At 47.4% G+C, this 23,361-nt stretch overlaps 1 protein-coding gene across 5 annotated transcripts in view; it reads right to left on the bottom strand.

The window, feature by feature from the left end:
- The window catches only part of LOC138580941 (adapter molecule crk-like), a 208,208-nt gene that overhangs the window by 75,822 nt on the left and 109,025 nt on the right, over nucleotides 1–23,361 (bottom strand). For 2 of the 5 annotated variants that reach the window (XM_069651875.1, XM_069651877.1), the window contains exon 3: nucleotides 6,754–6,831. The exons of 2 other annotated variants lie outside the window; for them this stretch is intronic. In XM_069651875.1, the coding sequence (XP_069507976.1) occupies nucleotides 6,754–6,831 (78 nt within the window). The remainder of the gene's footprint in view (nucleotides 1–6,753; nucleotides 6,832–23,361) is intronic. One more of the 5 variants, XM_069651876.1, reaches the window with a different exon arrangement.

Below are 23,361 nucleotides of genomic sequence, written 5' to 3'. Positions count from 1 at the left end.
GGGACTCAATCAACGGCAAGTTCAAACTGCAGTTTATTACAGCCAAAACCAACAGGGACCGATACAAGAACTCAGAAATATTCTAGCATGTCATACAGTAAATGGCGCGCAATCCACTTTTGTTAAAAAAACACGTCTCTACTCTATCATCACTTGGGCCTTTCTCCAGAAACCTATTGTGGCATGTGATTGGCTGTCAGGAGCATAATAACCTATATGGGTACATATACATATTATTCTACTGGCTCTTCCATGTCAGGTGGCTGGCCTGTGCCTTCCCCAAAATCTAACTTACTACATTGTTGCAGAATAATGGGTTTACCATTGGTTCTATCCCGTTGCTACCCACCTCTAGGGTGCTAAACTGTGATTGGCTGGAGCTGAAGTCCCCAGGCCTGGGACCCAAAATGGTTCTAAGCTCACTGTGCACCTTCTCAAGGTGATGTAAATGACGGTTTATAGTGACTTTTTCAAATGGCATTTTTTGGCCAATCCACCACAAACGCATCTCCTAGAGTTCCTCTTGGGGGAAATTCCCTTGAGCAATGCAATTTGCACTTCCGGTTGACACCGGTCCCGAACAGATTCACTTGAGGGGTTTTCCAAAGGGTGAAGATCTCTTGAAGGACTTGCTGAGCTAGTTCCTACTCGTGGGGGACTGTACTCTGCCTGCTGAGAGGGTCCGCCGCCGTATTCTCCTCTCAGGCTAGGTGAACTGCTGATAGGGAGATTCCTTCTTGTATTGCCCCGAACTAGATCTGCATTGCCTCTTTGCACAGTGGTAGTGACCCTACGCCTCCCCTCCTGCTGAGGTAGTACATGGCCGCTGTGTTGTCCATCATTATTAAGACATTCTTTCCCCTTCAGAGCTAGTCTGATTGCCCTCTGCTCCAAAGGATTTAAATGTAGTTTGGACTCCCATGGAGACCAACGACCGCTGACTGTCAGATCATTAGTGTGGGCTCCCCAACCCATGAGTGAGGCGTCCGTCACTACTGTTATTTCCGGCCATGGTTGCCAGAAAAGGTTCTCCCTTCAGAATGTTGTCCTCACAGGCCCACCAAAGAAGATCCTGTTCGACCCTGCTGGGAACCTGAAGTAAGTCCGATATCTTTCCTGAGAACTGGCACCATTGAGTTCTTTGAGCCCATTGAAGGGATCTCATTCTCAGGCGGGCCTCTGGCACCAGATAAACTGCAGGATGCCATAAGGCCGAGCAACCTCAAAAAATGAAAGGCTTGGAGACAGTGGGCACTTTGAAATTTGGTGACCAACTGAAGAATGTCTTGAGCCCTCACCTCGGGTGGCGAGCTCTTTCCCAAGGATGTATCTAGAACATCTCTGATGAATTGGAGTTTCTGAGAAGGTGTCACATGGGACTTCTTGTAATTGAGGGAGAAGCCCAGTCTGTGAAGGGAGTGACAGGTGACGTTGAGATGATCAGCCCAGGACTTGTTCGGGAGAACGCGCTCTGTTCAGCCAAACGTCCAGGTAGGGTTAGATATGAATTCCCCCCACTCCTGAGACTCGCTGCCACTACCTACATCAGTTTGCTGAAAACCCCTACAGCGTAGGTCAGCCCGAATGGCAGAACTCGAAATTGATAACGAGAACGGCTAGTTGTGAACCTCAGGTATTTTCTGTGCTTGAGATGGACTGGCACATGAAAATAAGCATCCTGAAGGTCCAATGACACCATCCAATCCTGGAGTTGGAGGGCCTGAAGGATCTAAGAAAGTATGACCACCGTAAACTTGTCCTTCCTGAGGAATTTGTTCAAGTATCTCAAGTCCAAGATGGGTCTCAGTCCTCTGTCCTTCTTGGGTATAAAGAAATAAGGGGAATACCAACCCTTGTTCCTCTCCACTACAGACACTGGTTCTATAGCGCCTTTCTCTAGCAGGGTTAAAATCTCCTGCACAAGGAGCAGATCTGAAATCCTCAGAGAGTGGTTCCCCGGTGGATTGTTCTGAGGTCTCTGTCTAAAAGGAAGGCAGTACCCGTGGGCTACAGTTTCCAAAGCCCAAGCATCCAAAGTAATGTCTCGCCATTCTTCTAGATGCTGAGACAGTTCCTACTGGTAAATTGTGTGTCAAGACCTCAGAGAGGTTTTGATGTGGCTGAAGGAGTGGCAGACGGTAAAGATGCCCCTGCTTGAGCTGGCTTTGCACCCCTTCCTCGTCCACCAAAAGGAAATCTTCTTTGGCCCCTTTGACTGGCCATTCCTCTCACCCTTCCAACCGAGGAGTAGTAGCGAAACAATCTACCCCTCCAAGGTTGTCCACTAGGTTGAAAAGGCTGAGGTTGCCTAATAGCGGCGACTGAAGATTTGGCCGCCGCCTTTCAGGTCTGCAACTTCTCAAGACTCTCATCAGCCTTGCTGCCAAAAAGGTGAGACCCGTTAAAGGGCATGTTGAGAAGTCTGGATTGCACACCTGGTGCAAAACCTGACTTCTGCAACCACGCAAATCTGTGCATAATGGTGCTAGTAGCCATGGCTCTGCTGATGCTAGCATCAGAATCCAGACCTGACTGAAGAGACTTGCAAATGGCTTCTTTTCCGTCTCTAACTATGGCTAAGCACCCGTCTCTTTCATTCCCTTCGGGAATGTGCTTTGCCGCCATGGAACTGCAGTCCCACAGAGTGAACGTAAATTTTGCAAGGGCACGTGTGGAATTGGCAAATTTGAGTGCCATTGACCCTATGGAAAATATCTTCCTTGGCCATCCATCTACTCTTTTGTTGTCCGTATCTGGAGGGATGGTAGGGTACGCCGCTTGCTTAGATGTTGCAGTAGCTGCCTGCATCACCAGGCTCTCCGGAGTGGGGTGTTTCGACAGATAGTCGGGGTCACTACTGGAAGGGCGGTAATTTTTGGTCAAGATTTATTTTTACAGCCGGATTGGTTTCCGGTGTTTCCCACCCTTTTCTGCAAAGCAATGTGAAACGGTCATATGGGATCTGACTGAGGACCCTTATCTAAAATGTCTGTTAGATCATCTTATTCAAATGGCAATGGCAACTCCACCCCATGAAGTCCACTACCTTAGACATGAGTTCTCTGTAGGATGCATCTGCATTCTCGCCAGCCTCTGATCTCCCAATTTCCAACTCAGGTAAGGTATCCTCCCCACTTGCAGTCTGTAGGTTGTCATAGAGATCTCTGAACCTCGACTCCTCTGCAATAAAACTTTCTGGTACATTCGGCGAGCCAAAATGGAGGCCAAATGGAGCCTTTTCATCTGATGGTTCATTCTCTTCATATATGGAAGAAAGAGACTTAAAAAAGTATTTTCTCGATAGTGGCACATAGGTCTTCTCAGGAAGGAGAGGTTTTGTAAATAATGGGTTTCATCGCTGGAAGAGTCTTTGAACCATTCTTCATTGGCGCCATAGGTTTTACTGGGGCACTTGGCATCGATGGCACAGCTGGCAATGATGGCTTTGGCGTCGAGGTCGATGTCTATGTTGAGAGTTTGGCTGGTGTCAAAGGTGTCGCCGGCGTCGAAGGCGTTGATGGTGTCGACGACCTCGACTTATGGTTTCGGCTCGACTGATCCATCGATGTTCCTTCATCGGATCGAGGCCTTGAAGGCTCACGATGCAGATTGGGCCTTCGTCCCAGGCTTGAGGGAATTATGTTTAACCCTTTCTTTCCCAGCTTCTTTCGAAGGCGCGGTAGGAGCATGGCTTGGAGGCTTCTGCTTTTCAAATATTTTGAGCATCTCTGCTCTGAAAGCCTCCCACTCGGCTGGAGTGGATTTTTTAGTTGGGCAAGAAACCCTCTCAGAGGAAGCATCCGATTATTAATTCGAAGAAGGCGACCTATGGTGCCTTCTCTTAGACTTCTTTGTGGAAAAATAAGAGTGGTAAGAGCCACTCCTCGATCTTGACCGCTGGCCTTCTTCCTCCGAGGAGAGTCGCCTCTCAAATCGTCTGGTTTGTTGGCCGGGGCAGGCGATTTAGAGATACGACCTACCTTCAACGTCCTCTTTCGTTCCTTCAAGGCCTTTCCGGTTATAGACTGGTACTTGGAGCAGTCCGAGGTGTTATGGTCCACCCCGAGGCACCACAAACAGATTCGATGGGGATTGGTCAAAGACATTTTTTGACCCACAATCCCAACACTTTTTCAACCTGTTCTTCAGGGTTGTCGGTGTCATGAAGAAGACATTTTCTCTCTCGAAAAATAACCAGTCTTCACGAAAGTGAAGAAAAGCGCTGTATTTCTAGAAGCTAAAGCTGTCACGGGAAAATGGAACTGAAGCCAACGGGTGCTGCGCATGCTATACATGCTTTCGATCACATCATCCTCGAGACAGATTCCCTTGAGGGACATCGAGTCGATAACATTGACGCACAATGCCAGCTGCTGAAGAAAAAAAAAGCTGAAGCAGCTGAAGCAGCATATCGAATATCAAAGATGAGGTATATGTGGGAAGACACAATCCATTCGAATGGGTAGTTGTGATGTTTTCTGGCCTTCTGTCTTGTCATGAACTTGATGGGAGGGGGTTGGTCCCAGGATCCCGACTCCCTCTTCAGTCCCCCCTCTGATCGACTTGTCGAACACATCCTTATATGACAATCCTTTTGCTCTTGGCTGCCATGCCTTTGTTATTCCTCCAAGGTGTCCATAGTAGTTTGTATGATCATCGAAGGACCAGTTCATATAACAGCACACTCCTTCTGGGTTGCACCACACCCACTTTCCTTCGTAATACTTTGCATTGAATGGGTTGTCCAACTTCATAGCTACAAGCGGGAACAATTCACATGTCGCAACTCTCTCTCTTATCTTGTTTCTTTCTGTCACAATCTCGTCCTTTGCTCCTAACATCCATCAGGACCTTCATCCCGATAGCTTCCTCTGCTGTCTTCTTGCACTTCTCCTTGCATATTTTTATCCCACACATTGCTATTGCTGCCAGTACTAGTGCTCCCATTATCACTTTTAGTCCATCTGACAGCCATGATGGCATGCATGACCATATGTAGGCATTCCAGTGCTGGTCCTTTCCAGTCCCATTTGCTTCTTCCTCAATTTGGGCAGCATGCATCTGGGACAGTTGAAATACTGCTTCTGACAGCGTACCATTATCATCGTCATTGGCAGGTGTGAACATGCAACAGGAACTCCCAATTTGTGTTCAAACTCCTCCTTCCATTGCTTTAAGCAGATCTAGAAGGTATCTATTCTGGAGTGCCACCAACCTTACTACTCAGAGCTCTTCTTTTATTGCATTGAACCCATTCACTGTGGAGTTGATTGTCACCATCAGCTATGATGTAGTTGTCCTGGCAGCCTTGCAAATGTCTGTCTTGGGTTGATTAAGCTATGTATATAGTAGCACTGCCCTCTAAAACAAAGACAATTTCCTGGAGAAAAAGGTTTGCATTTGAGCTAATTTGCATACCCTCAATGCCTTGCTGTTGTGGCTCAGAACTGGAGGCCAACTTCCAGCGATGGCTACTAGGTGGCATTGTGGAATGTGTAACTGGGTTTATATATATAGTTTGTTTGTCGAAGTTCCGGGTATACCTACTATAGTCGTGTTTATCCCAGTCTCCTCTTTTTGTAATAGTTGCTGATATATAAGACATGTTGAAAGCATATACAAGGGAACCTTGTATATGCTTGGAAGTCCTGTTTCTTTTTTTGTACTTGAAATGCAAAGCTAATGAAATAGACAAACAAGAACAGGGCTTGTAAACTAGTCTCCAAATCCTGGCTGGGAACAGCTGATCATCTGCCCTTTAAGTACCCGTACCCCTTACAGACACCTTCTTCACCTACCCCAAGAAACTGCCCTGAGTGTCCATTTTGTGGCACCCATGTACAGAAAGAGAAAGCTATAAACATCCCTGGGCCACCTATGAATACACTTTTGTTCTGTAGGGTCTTTGGAATAGTGTTACTGTTTTGTATGGCTAAGAACTTTTCTAATGATAATTGAGAAGCCGCACATCAGCGTGGCTGATCAGACGAAGAGTTGCTCTCATTGGAAGCATTTATGGAGAATAGTTATTGAGCCTGTGCCTCACAAAGCATTGCTAGTGAATATGAGGGAGATTCACAGAGATACTGTGGAGGTGATACCTTTAATTACAAACCCAAGAGCTCTGCAAAGGTGGCCAGTGATGTGATAGGCTCTGTGCTTCTGTAGCAGCCCACTGATCCCTTCAGCCAGGGGAGAGAATCTCTGTCTGCACTCCTGGTGGGCCTGCGTCAATGCAGTGTGCGTGCACAGCCACAATGTGCAGGTTTCTGTGTCTGTGTGCACTCCCACCCCCCTATCCATTCCTGGCCGAGGTAGACTCTATATTGAAGGGGCCCTTGTCATTGATTTCATATAGCTCCCTAGGTGTGTTACCCTCTTTGCATCAGGAGTGGAGTTGCTAGGTTGAGCTCAGAGCGTTGAATCCTCTGTCTTTCCACGTTCCTCAGATCTAGTCCCACTCCTTTGGCCCGACCCTGTGGTCCTTTCCTCAGACGTAGTTGCTGCTGTCTGCGGAGTGTTACAAAATGGCAACATAAAATACACAAACTCAATAATATTCATTTTGCCAATCGCCTGAGCCCTAGTGGCCACAGACGGGTGCATGCTCTGCTTCTGTGGCAGAGCCCAACACTGGCTCTGCATTGTGTGGTCACCATGACATCCGTCTGCGTCCTTTTCCCCCCTACCAGGTGTTGCCTTGCCTCTGTCACCTTCCCTAGTCTTTCAATGACAGCCCTTATCAATGCTCACCTGCTCCGCACCTGGCGTTGTGCCCACCTCGGGTGTGGAGTGTGCTTCGAGGAGCAGGCTCCGCTGTTCCAGCTGCTGCTAAAAATCAGACAAAAGGACAGTTTAATGCACACTCCCATGCTTAGACCAACCTAAAATGATGTTTGCACACGTGCCCAGTTACAATGCATCTTTAAAATAAATGTTGCAAAAACACATATTATATGAACAATTCTTATTGTCAAGGAACGAGTCGGGCCCTTATCTGATGTTTGCCTAAATATGATCTGAGAGGTCATACATATATAAGGAATCTGTGTAGCGCCTTCACTCTAATGAGGACATTGACGTCAATGGCTGATAATGCACCACAAATTATGCAAAAATGTTCTAAGTGTGCTTTCTGGCTGTAATCTAAACACCTTCTTGTTTAAACAGAGGGCCCGATTTTCAACTGGGTGTTAATTACTGAAAATGTTGTAAAAAGCGGTAATGACATTTTCGGTAATTAACACCTATTCTGAAGGTGGTGCATTCTTCCGAAGTCACACTGAATGCGCCACTTTTCGTAATATGGGTGCCGGTTGCTAGGAAGGGCTGAAAACTGACCTAACAACCATCACTTTCATTATCTCTCCCTTTGCATGGGTATTCTTGTGCCACTCCTCCAATTTCGGAACTGCCTGAAATTGGCGCCGAAGTACGGTACCAAATGAGTGCCACAAGAAGCACCCGGTTGTTTGGTTGTGCAGATGGTGACAGGTGGGTCCTGCACTGCATTTGTTTATCTTTGTCTGCAGAAGGGTGCATACTGCCATCCATGGTTGTATTATGGATGGCCATTTGCACTCTTCTACAAAGATAAACAAATGCAGTGCAGGACCCACCTGTCACCATCTTGCTTCCCACTTGCCGGCTGCAGTCACCACGTGCGTTTTGTTTTCATCTCCGCAGCAATATTGTTAAATAACGATTCCCTTGTTATTTAACGAAAGTTCTGCCGAGATTCTGCAATCCGCCTGTTTCAAACAGGTGGATTACAGCAAAAGCAGTGTCGTGCTTTACCAAGGCTCCCAGACCCACTTCAGAATAGTCGTGGTGCCTGGGCGTCAAGATACGGCGCAGTGAGACGTGCTAATTAACACACTCACTGCGCCATCATGAGAATCGGGCCCAGAGTGTCGACACAATTGTAGTTATTTTAATCCACATTCTGTTTTTTACATCGCATTCGGAGAATAACAAAAGCGGTGCTGTTATCTACAATCACAGCAAAAAAAGCCTTTATGAAATGACAACATAGACCATCGGAATAGTGTGTAACATTTATTGCAATTGTAATTTTGGTCTGCTACTTCCCCCTGCTAAATGGCGTCATTGCCCATGGGTATGTGTGCCCAAAAAAGAGCTGCATCTGAGGAGAATAGTGTTGGATTACCCCCCGAGTGAATGTCTCAGTAAAAATGCATGTCTGCAGGCCGTCAATTGTGGTAAAATATATTGACCACCTTTTTGTGATAATGATTAGAATTAAGGTGGATATTCAAAACGTTTTTTGCACAGTACAGCAACTTTTTACTATTTCCACCACTCTCAGGATCAGACTCCCAGTTTGTGGTATGCGCTACATAAGCGGTCACTATTTTTAGCGAACTAAAGTGTGAATAAGTAGTGAGCAATTCATTCAATAATCTTTTATAAACCGGAGACAATTCTCTAAGTGCAGGACTGGTATTCAAACCTGTGTGGCTCCGCGTTGTCCCCGCGCTATACTCCTGGCCCGAAGTGGCAGCTTTGGAAGAACTCAGAACCTGGTGATCGCAACCATGACCTCTTTTGTGATTAAAATATAGAATACTAATTCCAGAAAACGCAAACTCTTGAATTCCAAAATGCAGAAAAAATAAAAAAAGTCACATTTAAAAAAAACAAATAAACACATTTTTAAAAATTGAAGGGCTGTATTTTACAAAGATTTGTGCTGGAGCGAATTCGGAGCTTCTTCTAGTGCCTATGGGATGCACTTAAGAAAATCCTTGTGAATGGCATTTGCACATGAGCCTCTGAAAGATGCTACGGATGTTCACTATGGGATTGTGAAGAAGGTAAAAGGTGGATGAGGCAAATATGAGTTGCTCAAGGCATCTCCTCATTTGCTCCACTTAGCATCTTTGCCAATCAGACTCCATGAGTTTGGATTAAGGGGATAGAGGTGTGAGGTGCCAGGAACAGTATTTTTGGGCAGAGGTTAATTGGGCATGAGTTACGGGAAGTGGGAGTTACTTCCCCTCCTCTTCGAAATAAAATTATACTGAGAGGGCAGATGCAAGAGTGTACAAGAAAAATGAGTCATTATGTGTTCTAAACCTGTGTATTATTCACTTATTAAACCATTCAACTTTACATTTTGAAGATAGTGTAAAGAACAAGAAATTGGGTTCTTATATCGCGCTTTATGCCAGAGTCTAGCTTCTGAGCATAGCAGGACCAGGTTTCAACCCATGCTGCTCAGCGTTGTCTTGCTTCCAAAACGAGCGTGCTGCCCCTGAGCTATCTGGTGTACTTGTAATGTACATTTCAATACTATCATGTGTGATTTGATTCTTTTACTCAAGATTTGCAGAGTCTGATTTCTGACTTTGACGATTGCCACATGTAACAACTTTCAGATGCATTCAGAATTCAGAGCGTGCGTTTGCTCTTCCTAATTCAGGGGCTTTTAAAGGTCTTAATGCCTCAATCATTCTCACATCATACCATGGGGCAATTGTCTATTCCCTGGACAAACTCAATGACCGCCAGCCTATTTCATAGGGATCACGATCTCAATTCTTGAAACATTTTCCATACTTTACCCATGAACCCATGAAATCTTTAAGCCATGTCAAATGTGTCTCCCGAGGGCATAGAAAGAGCCTCCCAAAACACATTCCTATTTCACAGCTGGACACGCCATCTTCCCTGCACCTGGTCTCCCCTCCTGCAAGTCAGGTGTGGAATAATGCGCAGGGCAGGCCAGGTCTGAACAGACCTTGCTTGCCCTCCCATGCCAAGAATGGAAGCGCTCATGCATGGCATGAGCATTTCAATTCATTTTCTACATCCCCTCTGCTAAAGTAGGGATGGGAATGTAAACGAGGTAGTTTAGGTGGCAGGCCCTTTGAGGCTCATCGCCTGAAACGTACATCCTGCACAAACACAGTAAGGGTAGTCCCCCAGGGTTACACCCATGGAGGTCGAGGGGGAGTATGCATACCTGCTTTGATGAGTAGGACTTTGCCCTTGCTCTGTTCTTTTTTGGTACTATGATACCCATATAGCACAAGGTCCACTATTTCTAGTATGTATTTAGCTTGCACTAGAAATAGTACATTGTTCTATTCGTAGAATGAGGCAGACCTGTACTGAATTGTTTACTTTCTATTTCCTGACAGAGAGCTAGCTCTAGTCGAGGTTGAGCCCTGGGCAGTTTCCCCAAAGCTGCTGGCGAGCCCAGGGTTCCCCCTTGCGATTTACAAGCTCTGTGACACGTTAACAGACATGAGACGTTATCCTCCTCTCAAGCAAAACAGACAAGCTGCACTGTCAAACTAAATACATATGTCTTGTGGTTTGCAGGCATGTTACTGTTAGGGTGAGTGTTGTGACAAACGCACTGAGCACCAAGCCCAGAGTGCACTTCATGCTCAGAAGCGTTTTATGGTTGAATTATTATCACAGGCATTTTTCAAATGTAAAATTCAATGTTCATTCTTATGTTCCCAAAATGCACTTTGATTTTTATTCAAATCACCAGGAAACAACATTGGCGCTGTTTGTCTTGCATCCCCTTTCTCATAGTCGACTCAGACAGAATGAAGGTGATTTACTGGTGGATTTAATATTTTGTATACTGACTAGGCGAGTGATTCCTTTAAAAACCGCAGAGACATTCATTTATAATTGTCGTGTAATGCAGTAGGCCTGTAAAGCTTGCTTGCGAAGGATTATTTGATTTTCGAAGCACGCGCTGAAGGCAGAGTTGAGCTTTTAGCTTTCCTCGGAAACACTGTGCATCAACAGACGTGAGATGGTTCTGAGAGTTTACATAAGACCACATACCAGAGCGATCATCCCAGGCCATGTCTAGGGATGTGGGGGCAGGAGTGAGTTGGACACAGGTGCAGTACTTTTTTGTCGAACGCATGTTTGTGCAGAAATTTCTAGACAGGGTCTTCGTAATATCTGGCAGACAGGCACACTTGATAAAACTTTTTTTTATTTTTTATTTTTTTAATGTGCAAATTGGTTAATTAAAACCTTATACACTAGAACAACATTTTCTTTAAAACATTTGCAATAATTACAATAATTCCTCAAAATTAAAAATTTTAATTTTAAAATTATTCATTTATACATTCATTTTCAAATCACTTTCCTGCAAATTCCCTTCTATTAAAACAGATTTCAAATCGTTTGCATTATCTCTTTAGTGATAATTGTCCTATGACCTCATCATCCTTGTCTATTCAAAATAGATACAAATTGATAAAACTTCCATCTTCTGGGGTAAGGTGGAATTTGACAGTGACCGTGAGTCGTGTGCACGCAAAGCGTCCTGGGGTTGAAGGTCTCTTGTGGCTGTTGCTGTCTTGCTGCGTCTCGTTGGGTGCTGCAGCGGCATAGACAGTGTAGGGCCTGAGGGGCAAGGCCCACCCAAAATATGTAAATGCCCACTCAGCAGTGCTGTGTGGGCATTTACAGATATTTTTGTCAGTGCAGTGTGCCCAACTACATTAGCTTCAGGCCCCATTTGCTAGACAATCCTGGCTACGCCTCTGGGGTGCTGACCAGAGGGGGTGGCAGAGAGTCTCGTCCAGTCCGGTACCCAGTTAAGGGGATCCTTGGCGTAGCCAAATACCGAAGGAACGTAATAACTTCTGAACCCATATGCATGCAATTGTGTTGGCCGACCCCTTACCCTCACCCGAAATAATTTGGCTCACAAAATCTTGTCAAGTGTTGCCAATAAAAGGCCATAGGATTTTATTGTGCAGATATGGTTATGGAGATAACAATAATCACATACATATCATAATAGTATCATACTTTTGGGCACCGGGTCCTGAGGTTACCCCCTCTGGCCCGTGCCGCGTTCTCATGTCCCACGACTTGTTGTGGGCACCGTACAGTGCCTTGTACCTCTTTTCCTTTGTTCTTCCCCCTTATTTTGTAGGGTGGGAGAGTTTTGTGGTAAAGAAGCAAAGGTTGGAGGATGCTGAGTGAACAGCGAACCTCCTGTTTGTTTGGGTCCCCGTTCAGGGTCCACAAACAGAATGTGTTTTCTCAGAGCATGCTGCTCTTATTTATCAGACCCAGGGGAGCCCTGGGCCTTTGATATGCATAGTAGGCGGAGCTGTGGTCCAGCCCCGGCCGGGTAGCTGACTGTCTGGCCCCCTGAGGGGGGGGGGAGCAGGTCTTTGAACCTGAGCCCTGCCTGACTGTTGGTTTTCCTTAGGTGCTTAGCACCTTGCTGCTTAGAGGAAGGGTGAGGTGATTGTTCACACCTCACCCTTCCTCGGCTTTGTGTGGCAGAGACTGCGTGTCTCTGCAGCTGTGGGGGAGAGGAGCAACCCTGGGGGTAGGGCTTCCCCTCTCCTGGCCTGCTGGATGGTAACATCAGTTAACCTGCCTCGCCTTGGGCGGCCCTGAGGCATTGCCCATAACTGCTGAACCCATATGCATGCACTTGTGTTGGCCGACCCCTTACCCTCACCCGAAATAATTTGGCTCACAAAATTTTGTCAAGCGTTGACAATAAAAGGCTGTAGGATTTTATTGTGCAGATATGGTTATGGAGATAACAATAATCACATACATATCATAATAGTATCATACTTTTGGGCACCGGGTCCTGAGGTTACCCCCTCTGGCCCGTGCCGCCACACACGGGCAGGTTTGCCGGCTGACTGTGTTCCCCCGAAAGTATCCCCTAGTGACAACCCCTGGAGGCTAGAGTTGCTGAAATTTCTCAAAAGAAATGTTCCATGCCCTGGTTTGATAAATGAGTGCCGTCTTTGGGGGGCGTGGCCAGCGCGCATGTAGAGAAGGCGGCTTTCCGTGAAGCTCCTGCCCATGATCCTGCAGCACAAGAAATATCGGCGAAAATAATGAAGCTTCAGGGCTGAAAATCAACCGAGCCATAACAGATCCTTCCGGGAACACCTGATCAAAAAACCGGAGAGAATCGGCACAGGCAAAGCGGTTAACGAACCGTCCGAAATCTCTCCCCCTGCGACATCCAAGATGGCGGCCCGCAGCGGAGAGACCCACTAGACGTGACGGGACGGAGACGGGATTACAAGCCTCCGTGGAACAACACAACTTCCCACCTCCCCCGGGCATCCGCGGTGCCATCACAAGGCAAGCGGAAACGGGGACGCCCGAGGCGACCCAGGACGGACAACAGACGGCGATACCCGGAAGGCCCCCGGAAGAGGAAACTAGGTAAGGCCCGCCGTCCCCACCACCTGAAGGGAACACTCCCGAAGGAGATTTGCCCCCACGAGTTCGGGAGCCCAGCGGAGCAGAAATCACACGGGACTGACCCGGTTGACTCCCACCACCACAACCCGAAAAACCCTAACGGAGGCCCGTGGGTGGCGTAAAGAGGCCAGACCCTGTAGTGGAACGAACACCTTAGGGGCACAAGCAAGAGAATCCTGGCAATAGCAGTGGAACCACTCGATCCGGAAGTGGCTGCCCCATTTAAGGCCTCACCACCCTCCTAGCACAGGTCACGGACGGCACTCTATACTAACCTTTGCTTACCCACTGCATCGGGACACCGAGGGACTTGAATCGGCTCGATCCCATATTAGTAGTCCACCGACTGAAGCTGCCGAGGCAACACGACGCCCCGCGAGGAGAGATGTCTCCCCCCAAAAACAAGTCCAGAGCCGTAACGATGGACTCGTTCACCACAGCCCGTCCGAAAGCACAGACGCCACAAGCAGCGGACACCGCGACCGAGCCACCAACCCCGCCGGAGGACTCCCGCGACTCCCAGATCCTCCAGGCGATAGCAGCATTGAAAACAACAATCGAAGATATGAGAGGAGAAATAAAAACAGAACTACAACTAATAAGGCAAGATGCTCGCAACTTGGCCGAAAGAGTCACTGCCACAGAAGCCACCCTACAGGACAATACGGAGACCACACAAGAACTAAAAGCGAAAGTTAGTGAACTGGAATCAACAGTGGCCCGTTTGGAAGCACGGTCAGAAGATGCGGAAGGTCGGGCTCGCCGAAATAATGTCCGAATTCTAGGAGTTCCAGAAGACATGGAGGGCTCAAACCCCACAGGGTTCATAGAAACACTACTGTTGCAGGAAGTAGGCGCGGGCAATCTCACCCAAGGGTTCTCAGTGGAGCGGGCCCACAGGTCTCTCCAGAAGCGACCACCTCCCGGGTCTTATCCTAGACCAATGATTGCGAAAATATTGAACTTCAGAGACCGAGAGACCATACTGAGGTTCTCGAGGGAGGGAGGGGAGATCAAAAGAAGCAACGCATCAATAGTCATGTACCCAGATTATACCCCTACGGTGCAACGGACAAGGAACTCTTTCATTCCCATAAAGGCCAGATTGCGAAAATTGAACCTCAAATATATGCTGCTATACCCGGCAAGACTCAAAATACTATACAAGGGAAAGGCCATTTTCTTAGAGACTCCAGCAGCAGCAAACCTTTGGCTCGAACACAATAACCTCGCAGACGACACTGAAGAAATCCTAGAACACAACAAAAGATGAAACCATACGAAGGCCCCATGTACACCTAAATATTACGACCAAATTCGCCGCCGCACCAAGGAAATACCAAGATTGGGCAGGAAGCCGGAGGCCCACTCGCAGAAACGCTGATGACCCCCCCAACCTGGGAAGGTGTGGGCAAAAAACCCACACGCTGCCTGAGCCGAAAGACCTGGATAGGCCTGGAAGGCCCAGGAGCCCCCGAGCGTCGTCAGTTCGAAACGACTGCTGGGAGCAGTTTCTTGTTGTTGTTTTTCCTAGTTAATCCATTCCACAGAATGGCAGTTAAAACAGTTACTACGTCTCCACACAACAAAATGCAATCAGCGAACTGGCGGACTGAAAAGGCGGTCGTGAAGGATTGGAACCTGCGGGTAGGCGAAGTCCCTGGGGCCCTTGACGAGCCCATAAGCACCCCAAGAGAAGCAAACGCCTCCCGAACCCAATCAAGATGGCAGAGCACATTAAAATATTAACCTGGAATGTGAGGGGCCTGGGCACCTATCTTCGCAGAAACCGGATAAAATCCTACTTACAAAGAAAAAGAGTGGACATTGCCCTACTACAGGAAACACACTGTACCGTGGAAACCAATGCAAAGCTGCAGGAACACTGGGGAGGACAGGGCTTCGGAGCACCTTACTCCAAATATGCCAGAGGGGTTTACACCTGGATCAACCCTCAAGTACCATTCCAACTGACTGGTAAGGAAAAAGACCCAGAGGGCAGATACCTGATAATTTGGGGCATTCTCGAGCAAAGGGAGATCTGCATAGTAAACTCGTATTTCCCCAACAACAACATCCCTGCACACTTGAAAACACTGAACGCTAAGATGGTACAACTTAGAGAGGGTTTCTTCTTATGGGGAGGCGACTTCAATTGTGTCCACGATTCCGTGCTAGACAGGTCTTGGCCTCCAGTGAAGGGTCCCTCCACAGCCACCATGTCCCTAGCCACCCTGGTCAAGGAATTAGACCTGACAGATGCATGGCGAGAATTGCACCCAGACGAGAGAGCCTACTCTTACTATTCCTCCCCCCACAAACTCCACACCAGGCTAGACTACCTCTTCATAAGTAGAGATCACCTGCCACAAGTAGGGGGCATGCAGTATTTAGGTAGATCTATCTCGGACCATTCCCCACTCCTGATGGACTGGCATCACAACAGTCCCAGGCCGCCCATCCCCATGTGGAGGATGCCTATCAACGCCCTGAAGGACCCAGCCTTCAGGGAGGAGCTGCAAGAATCCATAGAAAATTGCATAACAGAAAACACAGGAAGTGTAGAACATATCGGCGTGGTTTGGGAAGCCTTAAAAGTAGTAATCCGAGGGGAAGTTATAGCGAAAGCGGGAGGTATCAGAAAAGCATTAAGAACTGAACTCGAACAGAAGGAAGGCGAGATCCAGAAATTAGAAGCCACCCCAATAGAAACCCCCGGAAGGGAAGATGACCTCAGAACCCTTAGAGATGCCTGCTCTGGCGCGTGGAATAGACTGGAAAAATTTGATTTTAGCGCCAGGACCAACAGAACACACGCGGAAGCAGATAAACCGGGCCGGTTATTGGCCTGGCTGTGTAAACGTGAACACCCCAAACAGATAACCACGACATTAAGGGACGAGCATGGCATAGAACACAAGACCCAACAGAGTATCAATGATACTTTTAAACATTACTACACAAATTTATATTCCCACGTGGACAAGATCCCACCGGAACAAATCGCAGATACACTAGAGGAAATAGGCTTACCTAAGCTATCACCAGCACAATCCGATACCCTGAGCTCTGACATCACACTAGAAGACATAGCAGACGCTATACAATCCCTAGCCACATGCAAAACCCCAGGAAGCGATGGACTGCCCTCTGAGTTTTATAAAACATTCGAACCCTCCCTAACGCCACTACTATACCAGGTCTTCTCAGAAACATATGAGAGAGGCGTTCTCCCAGACAGTATGACAGAGACCCTAGTGATCCCAATGCTCAAACCTGACAAACCCCCTGACAAATGTGACTCTTACCGCCCACTTGCTATGCTCAATTGCGACGTTAAAATATTAACAACGATCCTAGCAAAACGACTATCCAAAGTGATAGGGGAAATAGTACACCTGGACCAAAACGGCTTCATACCCGGCCGCAATACATCTCTAAATTTGCGCAGGCTCCAACACATCATAGCCCAGACCAACACATGCGACGAACACCTAGCACTACTATCCTTAGACGCCATTAAGGCGTTCGACTCCATATACTGGGAATGGCTAATAGCAGTTCTGGAGGGATTCGGAGTCGGCCAAGGATTTATCAGATGGGTCAAGATCCTGTATAGCAAACCTAAGGCCAGGCTGAAATCTGGGAAATACGTGTCTGAAAAATGGGATATTCAGCGGGGTACTAGACAGGGCTGCCCGCTCTCCCCCATGCTCTACGTCTTAGGATTGGAACCTATAGCAATTTATTTCAGACAGCAATTCTTTGATGCGGGGATCAGGCTAGCAGGAATAGACCATATCATCTCATTATATGCGGATGACGTCCTGTTGTATGTTAACAATCCCCACCTAAATGTGCCGACAATATTAGAGGTGCTCGACAATTTCACCAGATATTCGGGTATCAAGTTTAGCAAAACTAAATCCTGCTTGTTCCCTCTGGCAGGACTGAAAAACAGAAGCAGCGATGATCTCCCCAAAGTGGGTATCGAATGGCAGACTGCCTCCTTCCGTTATCTAGGGATCCAAATAATGCATACCCCAGAATTAATGCACATACACAATACACAGGCCAAAGTACCAGCACTACGCAAATCCATAAGATTCTGGGCGAAGCTCCCATTGTCCATGCTAGGGAGGGCCTCGATAGCCAAGATGATTATTCTACCCAGATTTCTGTACGGATTCCAGAATGTCCACTTTTACATCAAAAACCCCTTCTTCCAGCTTCTCAACAAAATAATCAAGGAATTCCTCTGGGGAAAGGGCAGACATCGGGTAGCCTTATCCACGCTAGTCCTACCGTACGACCAAGGTGGCATACAACTACCAAATCTAGAAAAGTACTATCTGGCGGCCCAACTGAGCCATGTATCCAAATGGCTAGCGGACGAAGCCACGTCTGAGACACCCCTGCTACAGGCCATGATAGCCCCGATCCGCTTGAAAGAATGGCTTTGGGCCCCACAGAAACTGACACATAGACCACCACTATTGGCGACCCTAGGCAAGAAGATATGGCACAGAGCCATGATGGTCCTGCGCCTGAAACACCCATACTCCCGAGAAGTGCCAATCATCTCAGGGCTCGACAAGACAGACACCAACCCATACAATATCAGGCTCTGGGAAAAGAAAGGGATATACACTTGGGGCGACCTATACACCGACGGCATATTTAGAGAATTCACTGAGCTGCAGGCGGCAGAAGATATCCAGGTCGGCCAATTCCTATGGTATCAAAAGCTCCGCAACATAGCCCGCACAAGATGGTCCACCTGGCCGGAAGAACCCGAAGAAGACCCCTTCTTGACACTGTTGTATAACTTGAGCGAAGGGGGAAAACCGTTATCTCAAATATACAGTCTTCTGAGAAACATCCCTAATCCTCGCAGTGCTGCATTAAAGACCCGCTGGGAAACAGACATGGGACAGGAAATGACAGATAGCGAATGGCTCAGAGCATTGACCTTCCCAAAAGAGGTCTCCAGGAACCAAAGATTTAGATTAATTCAAATCAACGTATTATACCGTACCTATGACCCCGAGCAGGGTGGCAAAGTTCAAAAGGACCACTGAGATGCACTGCACCTGGTGCGGGACGGATGAGGCTGACTTGATCCACATGCTATGGAACTGCACCAAGGCACAGAACCTCTGGTCGAAAGTGCAGCAAACCTGTGAGGCAGCAGAAGTCACAAGATACAAATGGACCCCAGCTGAGTGCCTCCTAGGCAGTTACTCTAGGCCAGCCAAACTGAAACACGCTGTAAAGGTAATGGACCTGCTATGCATAACGGCCAAAAGAACCATCGCCATGGCCTGGAAAAAGCCCACAGGACCAAGCCACAAAGCATGGCGCAGAGAACTGGAAAGATGGGCGAATGCCGAAACCAGAGCCTGGGAGGACAGTGTAACTAGATCTACCGAAGACTCGAGCATGGCACTGGAGGCATGGAAAGACACCTTAACCAAACTGTTCAGATCCCCCGATGACAAACCTCCCTGAATGTCGCAGGTATCCATCCCACTGCTAAACATGAAATCAAGGAACATTCGAAACCACACCCCCCAACCCCCGGTCTACACCGAGAAGAACTCCCCCCGCTCCCCTGTGGACACTAAACCCACCCTCCCCGACAATGCCTACCGCCAAACACCCATTCGCAAGGAGACTGTTAATGTTAAGTTTGTTTATGTATGTTGTTATTCTGTTTTATGAACAAGGCATGACTGTAATAAGTCGGTCAGGTGCCCTGAATTAAGGCCCAGACCAGTAAAAATGTAAAGCGCTCTTAACTACAAATGCCAATAAATAAATTTAAAAAAAAAAAAAAAAAAAAAAATGAGTGCCGTCTTTGAGAAAAATGTCCAGGTCACCCAGGGTAATGGCCGGATCCTTTATGAAGCCCAGTCGTCTTGCTGTACAGAATTTCTCATGCACCCTGTTGAGTTTTATTCTAGAAATGTCTACAGATTTGTAACAGTTGTCCCCTTGCCATTTATTTCTAGGTAGGATGGCCGAGAAGTGTATTTCTGTCTCCCTCCAATTGTGTGAAATGCCCGCTAGGGAGGAGCAGATTTCCTCAAATAAATATCTCCTTCTTGTGGTAACCAGATAATTGCCCCCTAGGTGTATTATCAGAAATTCTGGCGGGTCTCTGTATGCGACCAGCTCTGCTAATGTTTCGTGGATGTCGGCCCACTGTAGGCCTCTGTATCCCCACCATGAAACAATGATGTTTCTGAAGGGTGGCCCTTCTTTGGTTTCTTCTGCCCATCGGCCTGTCCTGAAGACGAATGAGTGGCCGACTATCCATGCTGATCGGAGTGAGGTCCTCCCTTCGCCTATTGTTTCTGCAGTGGGGGGGAGAAAGAAATGAGAGGGGGGTGGTGGGGATGGCTATATTAGCTGTGGTCTGATGTATCTTTTGTAGCAATCTGACTTCCACCCCCCTATGCTTTTTAGCTGTTGAGGTGCCAGGCCTCCTTGCCATGCTGAGGTGGCAGCACCTATTCTAAAGGAGTGGGTGCCAACACCCTTCTGTTCCCACCCTGCTTTGCTGATTGCTTTCATCAGCACCCCTTTGAATTGGTAGCGGCTTAGTGCCGAGGCGTCCTTGTGGATTAAAAACCTCCCCCCCACCTTGGGCCTTTGTGCGTAATAAAGGTTGGTAATACATAACGGGCAGTTTGTTGCCTCATCAGTACAACAAATGTTGATGGTTCTTTTGGCCCCAGTTTTTGACTGTTGGATTTCTATGCTGACGCTGTCCTGTCTAACCCTGACCTCCATGACGCCCAAACCGTTTGTGGCCTTGGTGCTGGAGGCGATAAGTTCTCCAACCCGGAAAGCCCCGAAGTAGGCCAGAAAAAATGCTGCTTTGAATAATATGATCTCATATGTATGTCAGCATATGGCTTCCAGTTGGTCTGCTATTTCTACCAGTTTGTTGAAATCAAGGGGGCGGGTGTTTATCTTGGGGCCCTCTATTCTGGCCCATCCTTTCATTGCGTAGGAAATGAGGGCGTTCTGGGTGGGATCTGAGTCACCCCGTATTTTTGAAAAATATGAGATTGCTACTAGGTATCTTTTTGCCTAGTCTCTCTTAAAGCCCTGCTCATGCACTCATTTTAAAAATATTTCTATGTCTTTAATCGTTATTAACTCTACATGGTTTAAACCTGTGGCTCTAAATACTGTTTGTAAGCACTTACTGTACTGCGCTGTGGTAGTGGTAGTGCTTGCCAGTGCTTTCTCTGCCATCTCTGTTAGGAACCCCGGGCCAGGGTTCATATTTTCTGTGGGCAGCGAGTTGTTGGCACCCGTTTTTGAGGTGCCTGGTTCTTGTTGGGCATCCCGGCCTGGGCTTTCTGGCCCAGGCGTTGATGCCGATATTCTTGATTTCCCATTATTGCCCAGCATTCCGCTGGTATTGGCGTCATCTGTTCCTGGGCGTGTGGTGCTAGCTCCCAGAATCTTGGCCACTGAAAGCGAGATAAAGCATCTGCAATGTTATTATCCGCCCCTGAGATGTACTTTGCTTTGACCACAATGTTTTCTTGTAGTGTGACTGCTGTGATGGCTCGTAGGACTTTCAGTACTAAAGAGCATTTGGTAGACCTTCTGTTTATGGAGCCTACCACGGCCATATTGTCGCACCAGACAAAGAGATCAGTGTTAGCTAGCTTCCTGCCCCAGATGTGTAAGGTTAGCCAAATGGGAAATATTTCTAGGATGGGGATGTTTTTGTCCACCCTGCCGATTGCTATGAGTTGGGCCAGTGTCCTGCCACCCATTCTGAGTCTAGTATGGCTCCAAACCCCCTGCTCCCGGCTGCATCGGTGAAAAGGACCCTTTTGTCCATGTGTTCAATGGCGTGCGCCAAAGTGAGGTCCCGTTGAAATCTTTAAGGAAATTCCCCCAAGTTTCCAGATCTTGTTTCACCTCGTGTGTGCCTAGCCGGAGGTGCAGGTGGGGTTTGGTGTATGAATTGATTTTTAGCTCCAGACTTCTGGAAAATACCCTCCCCTGAGGGATGATTCTGGCTGCGAAGTTGAGACTTCCTGCTAATGATTGAATTTCTTTTACTGTGCCCTTGTCTCTTGTTGTCAGGCCTTGTATTTTCGCCAGGAGTTCTGCTATTTTTGTTTTTGGGATTTTGAATAAGCCCCTTGCAGAGTCTATTTCAATACCCAGGAAAATTATGTTGGTGGCTGGTTTGGTCATTCCGTTGCCAGAGGGATGCCCCACTGTGAGGCCATTCGTTCTAACTCCGCCAGAGCCCTGCTGTATTCTTCAGAATTTGCTGGTCCCATTACCGTGAAATCATCGAGGTAATGTACTATCTTAGTTCCTGGTCTCTGTATCTGGAAAGCCCATTGAAAAAAGGAGCTGAATTGCTCAAATATGGCACAGGATACTGCACACCCTATGGGGAGGCATCTGTCTACATAGAATTTATTTTTTTTAAAGTAAAACCTAGCCATTGCTGAGAATCTAAGGTGGACTGGCAATAGTCTGAAAGCGGATTCGATGTCCAGTTTGGCCATCAGGGCGTTCCTGCCACATTCCTGTATGAGTCTTACCGCCTCTTGGAAATGTGTGTAGGATAACGCGGATTCCGTGTGTGGAATGCCGTCGTTTAGATATTGGCCTTTAGGATAGGATAAGTGATGAATTAACCTCATTTTCCCAGGTTCCTTTTTAGGGACCAATCCTAGTGGTGATATTATGTAATCTTTGAGGGGCATGTGGTCCCAGGGTCCTGCAATCCTGCCTAGTAGTAATTCCTTCTTGATTTTTCTCTCCACCATTTGTGGGTTGTCCCTGGCTGATTTCAGGTTCATCGGGACCTTCTGCGACCCTGTGCCCTTGAAAGGGATGATGAAACCCTTGGTGAAACCCTGCCAGATTGCCTCGCTGGTTTCCCTGTCTGGGTAATTCATGAGTGGTTTTCTAAAATTGCTTGGTTTGATGGGGGTTCTGCCTGGTGCTAACCCTGGGGTTGGCGGGGAGGGGTTGGTGCTAATCTTTTGAGTTTTTGGCTGGAAGTCTGGTGCAGTTGCTTGCTGCGTGGGTGTATTTGTACTGGGGATTGTCCATCCTTTTAATGTACCTGTTGTATCTGGAGCTGCCGCAGTTGGTGTAGGTAAAACTGTGGGGGCTGCTGTTGGTGTATTTGGCACCTGTGTTATTGGCGTTGATGGGGCTGGTGGTGTTGTAATTGCTGCTGGGGGGTGGGTGATCACTGTAATGTCAGGTTCTAAAGGTGTGTTAGGGTTTGGTAGCCTAGTCTCGGTTGTGGGAAGAGTTTGTTTGCCCCTGATTTCAAGCAATAATTGCTGCTTTTCACTCATGTTCTCGCATAATGTAGACTGTTTTTTGTTACCTTTTCCCATGCCTTCTGTTAACTTCCTTTTCTTTGCTGGTGCTGTGTCATCCTCCTGACTGGGTGGTATGGGCACCCCTTCTCTTGGTAGGCCATACATATTCTCTCTGACCCAGGCCCAGCCATAATGTTCAGCTGCTTCTATGGCTGCTAGCAAATGAGGTGATTTGGGCTTCTGCGCAGGGGTCGGGGGTTCCTGTGATTTTCGTTTGGGACCCATGATTCTTAGCTTGTTTGATTACAAATAAAACAAATGTTCACTTTTGTGTGACCAGAGAATTTTCTTCAGCCCCTGTGTGTTTTTGCCTTTTTGCCCTTCGTGATGGGTGTGGGTTTAAGCCCGATGTTGTTCTTGAGCTGGTTTGCTTTTCTGCATTCCTTGTTATCCCTGGGTTGTCCCCTTAGACTCAATTTTGTATTTATTTAAAAAATATGAGTGTCTGAGTGCTGCTTATTATTGCCCGGTTCGTTTCTAAACACTAAAACTGTGCTCCAGCTTGCTGGCCCAGGGCGGTAAGAATTGTGATCCTTTGTTATTTTGTTCGCCTTGCCCGGATTCAAACCTGCGTTGGCAGGCTTCGTGCAGACGTGAAGACGAACGCTCTACTTGCTGTGCTATTGGACCGGCTATTGGTTTAGGTATCAGAGGGCTGCTTATTATTGCCCGGATCCTTTTACGGCTTCGTATGCGAGGATTATAATGCTCAGTA

This window comes from Ambystoma mexicanum, chromosome 3p, assembly GCF_040938575.1.
Source record: "Ambystoma mexicanum isolate Mex_15411 chromosome 3p, UKY_AmexF1_1, whole genome shotgun sequence".
In the NCBI taxonomy this organism is placed as follows: domain Eukaryota; kingdom Metazoa; phylum Chordata; class Amphibia; order Caudata; family Ambystomatidae; genus Ambystoma; species Ambystoma mexicanum.
Note: the sequence above shows the minus strand (reverse complement) of the source record. Positions and strands in the feature narration are given on the sequence as shown.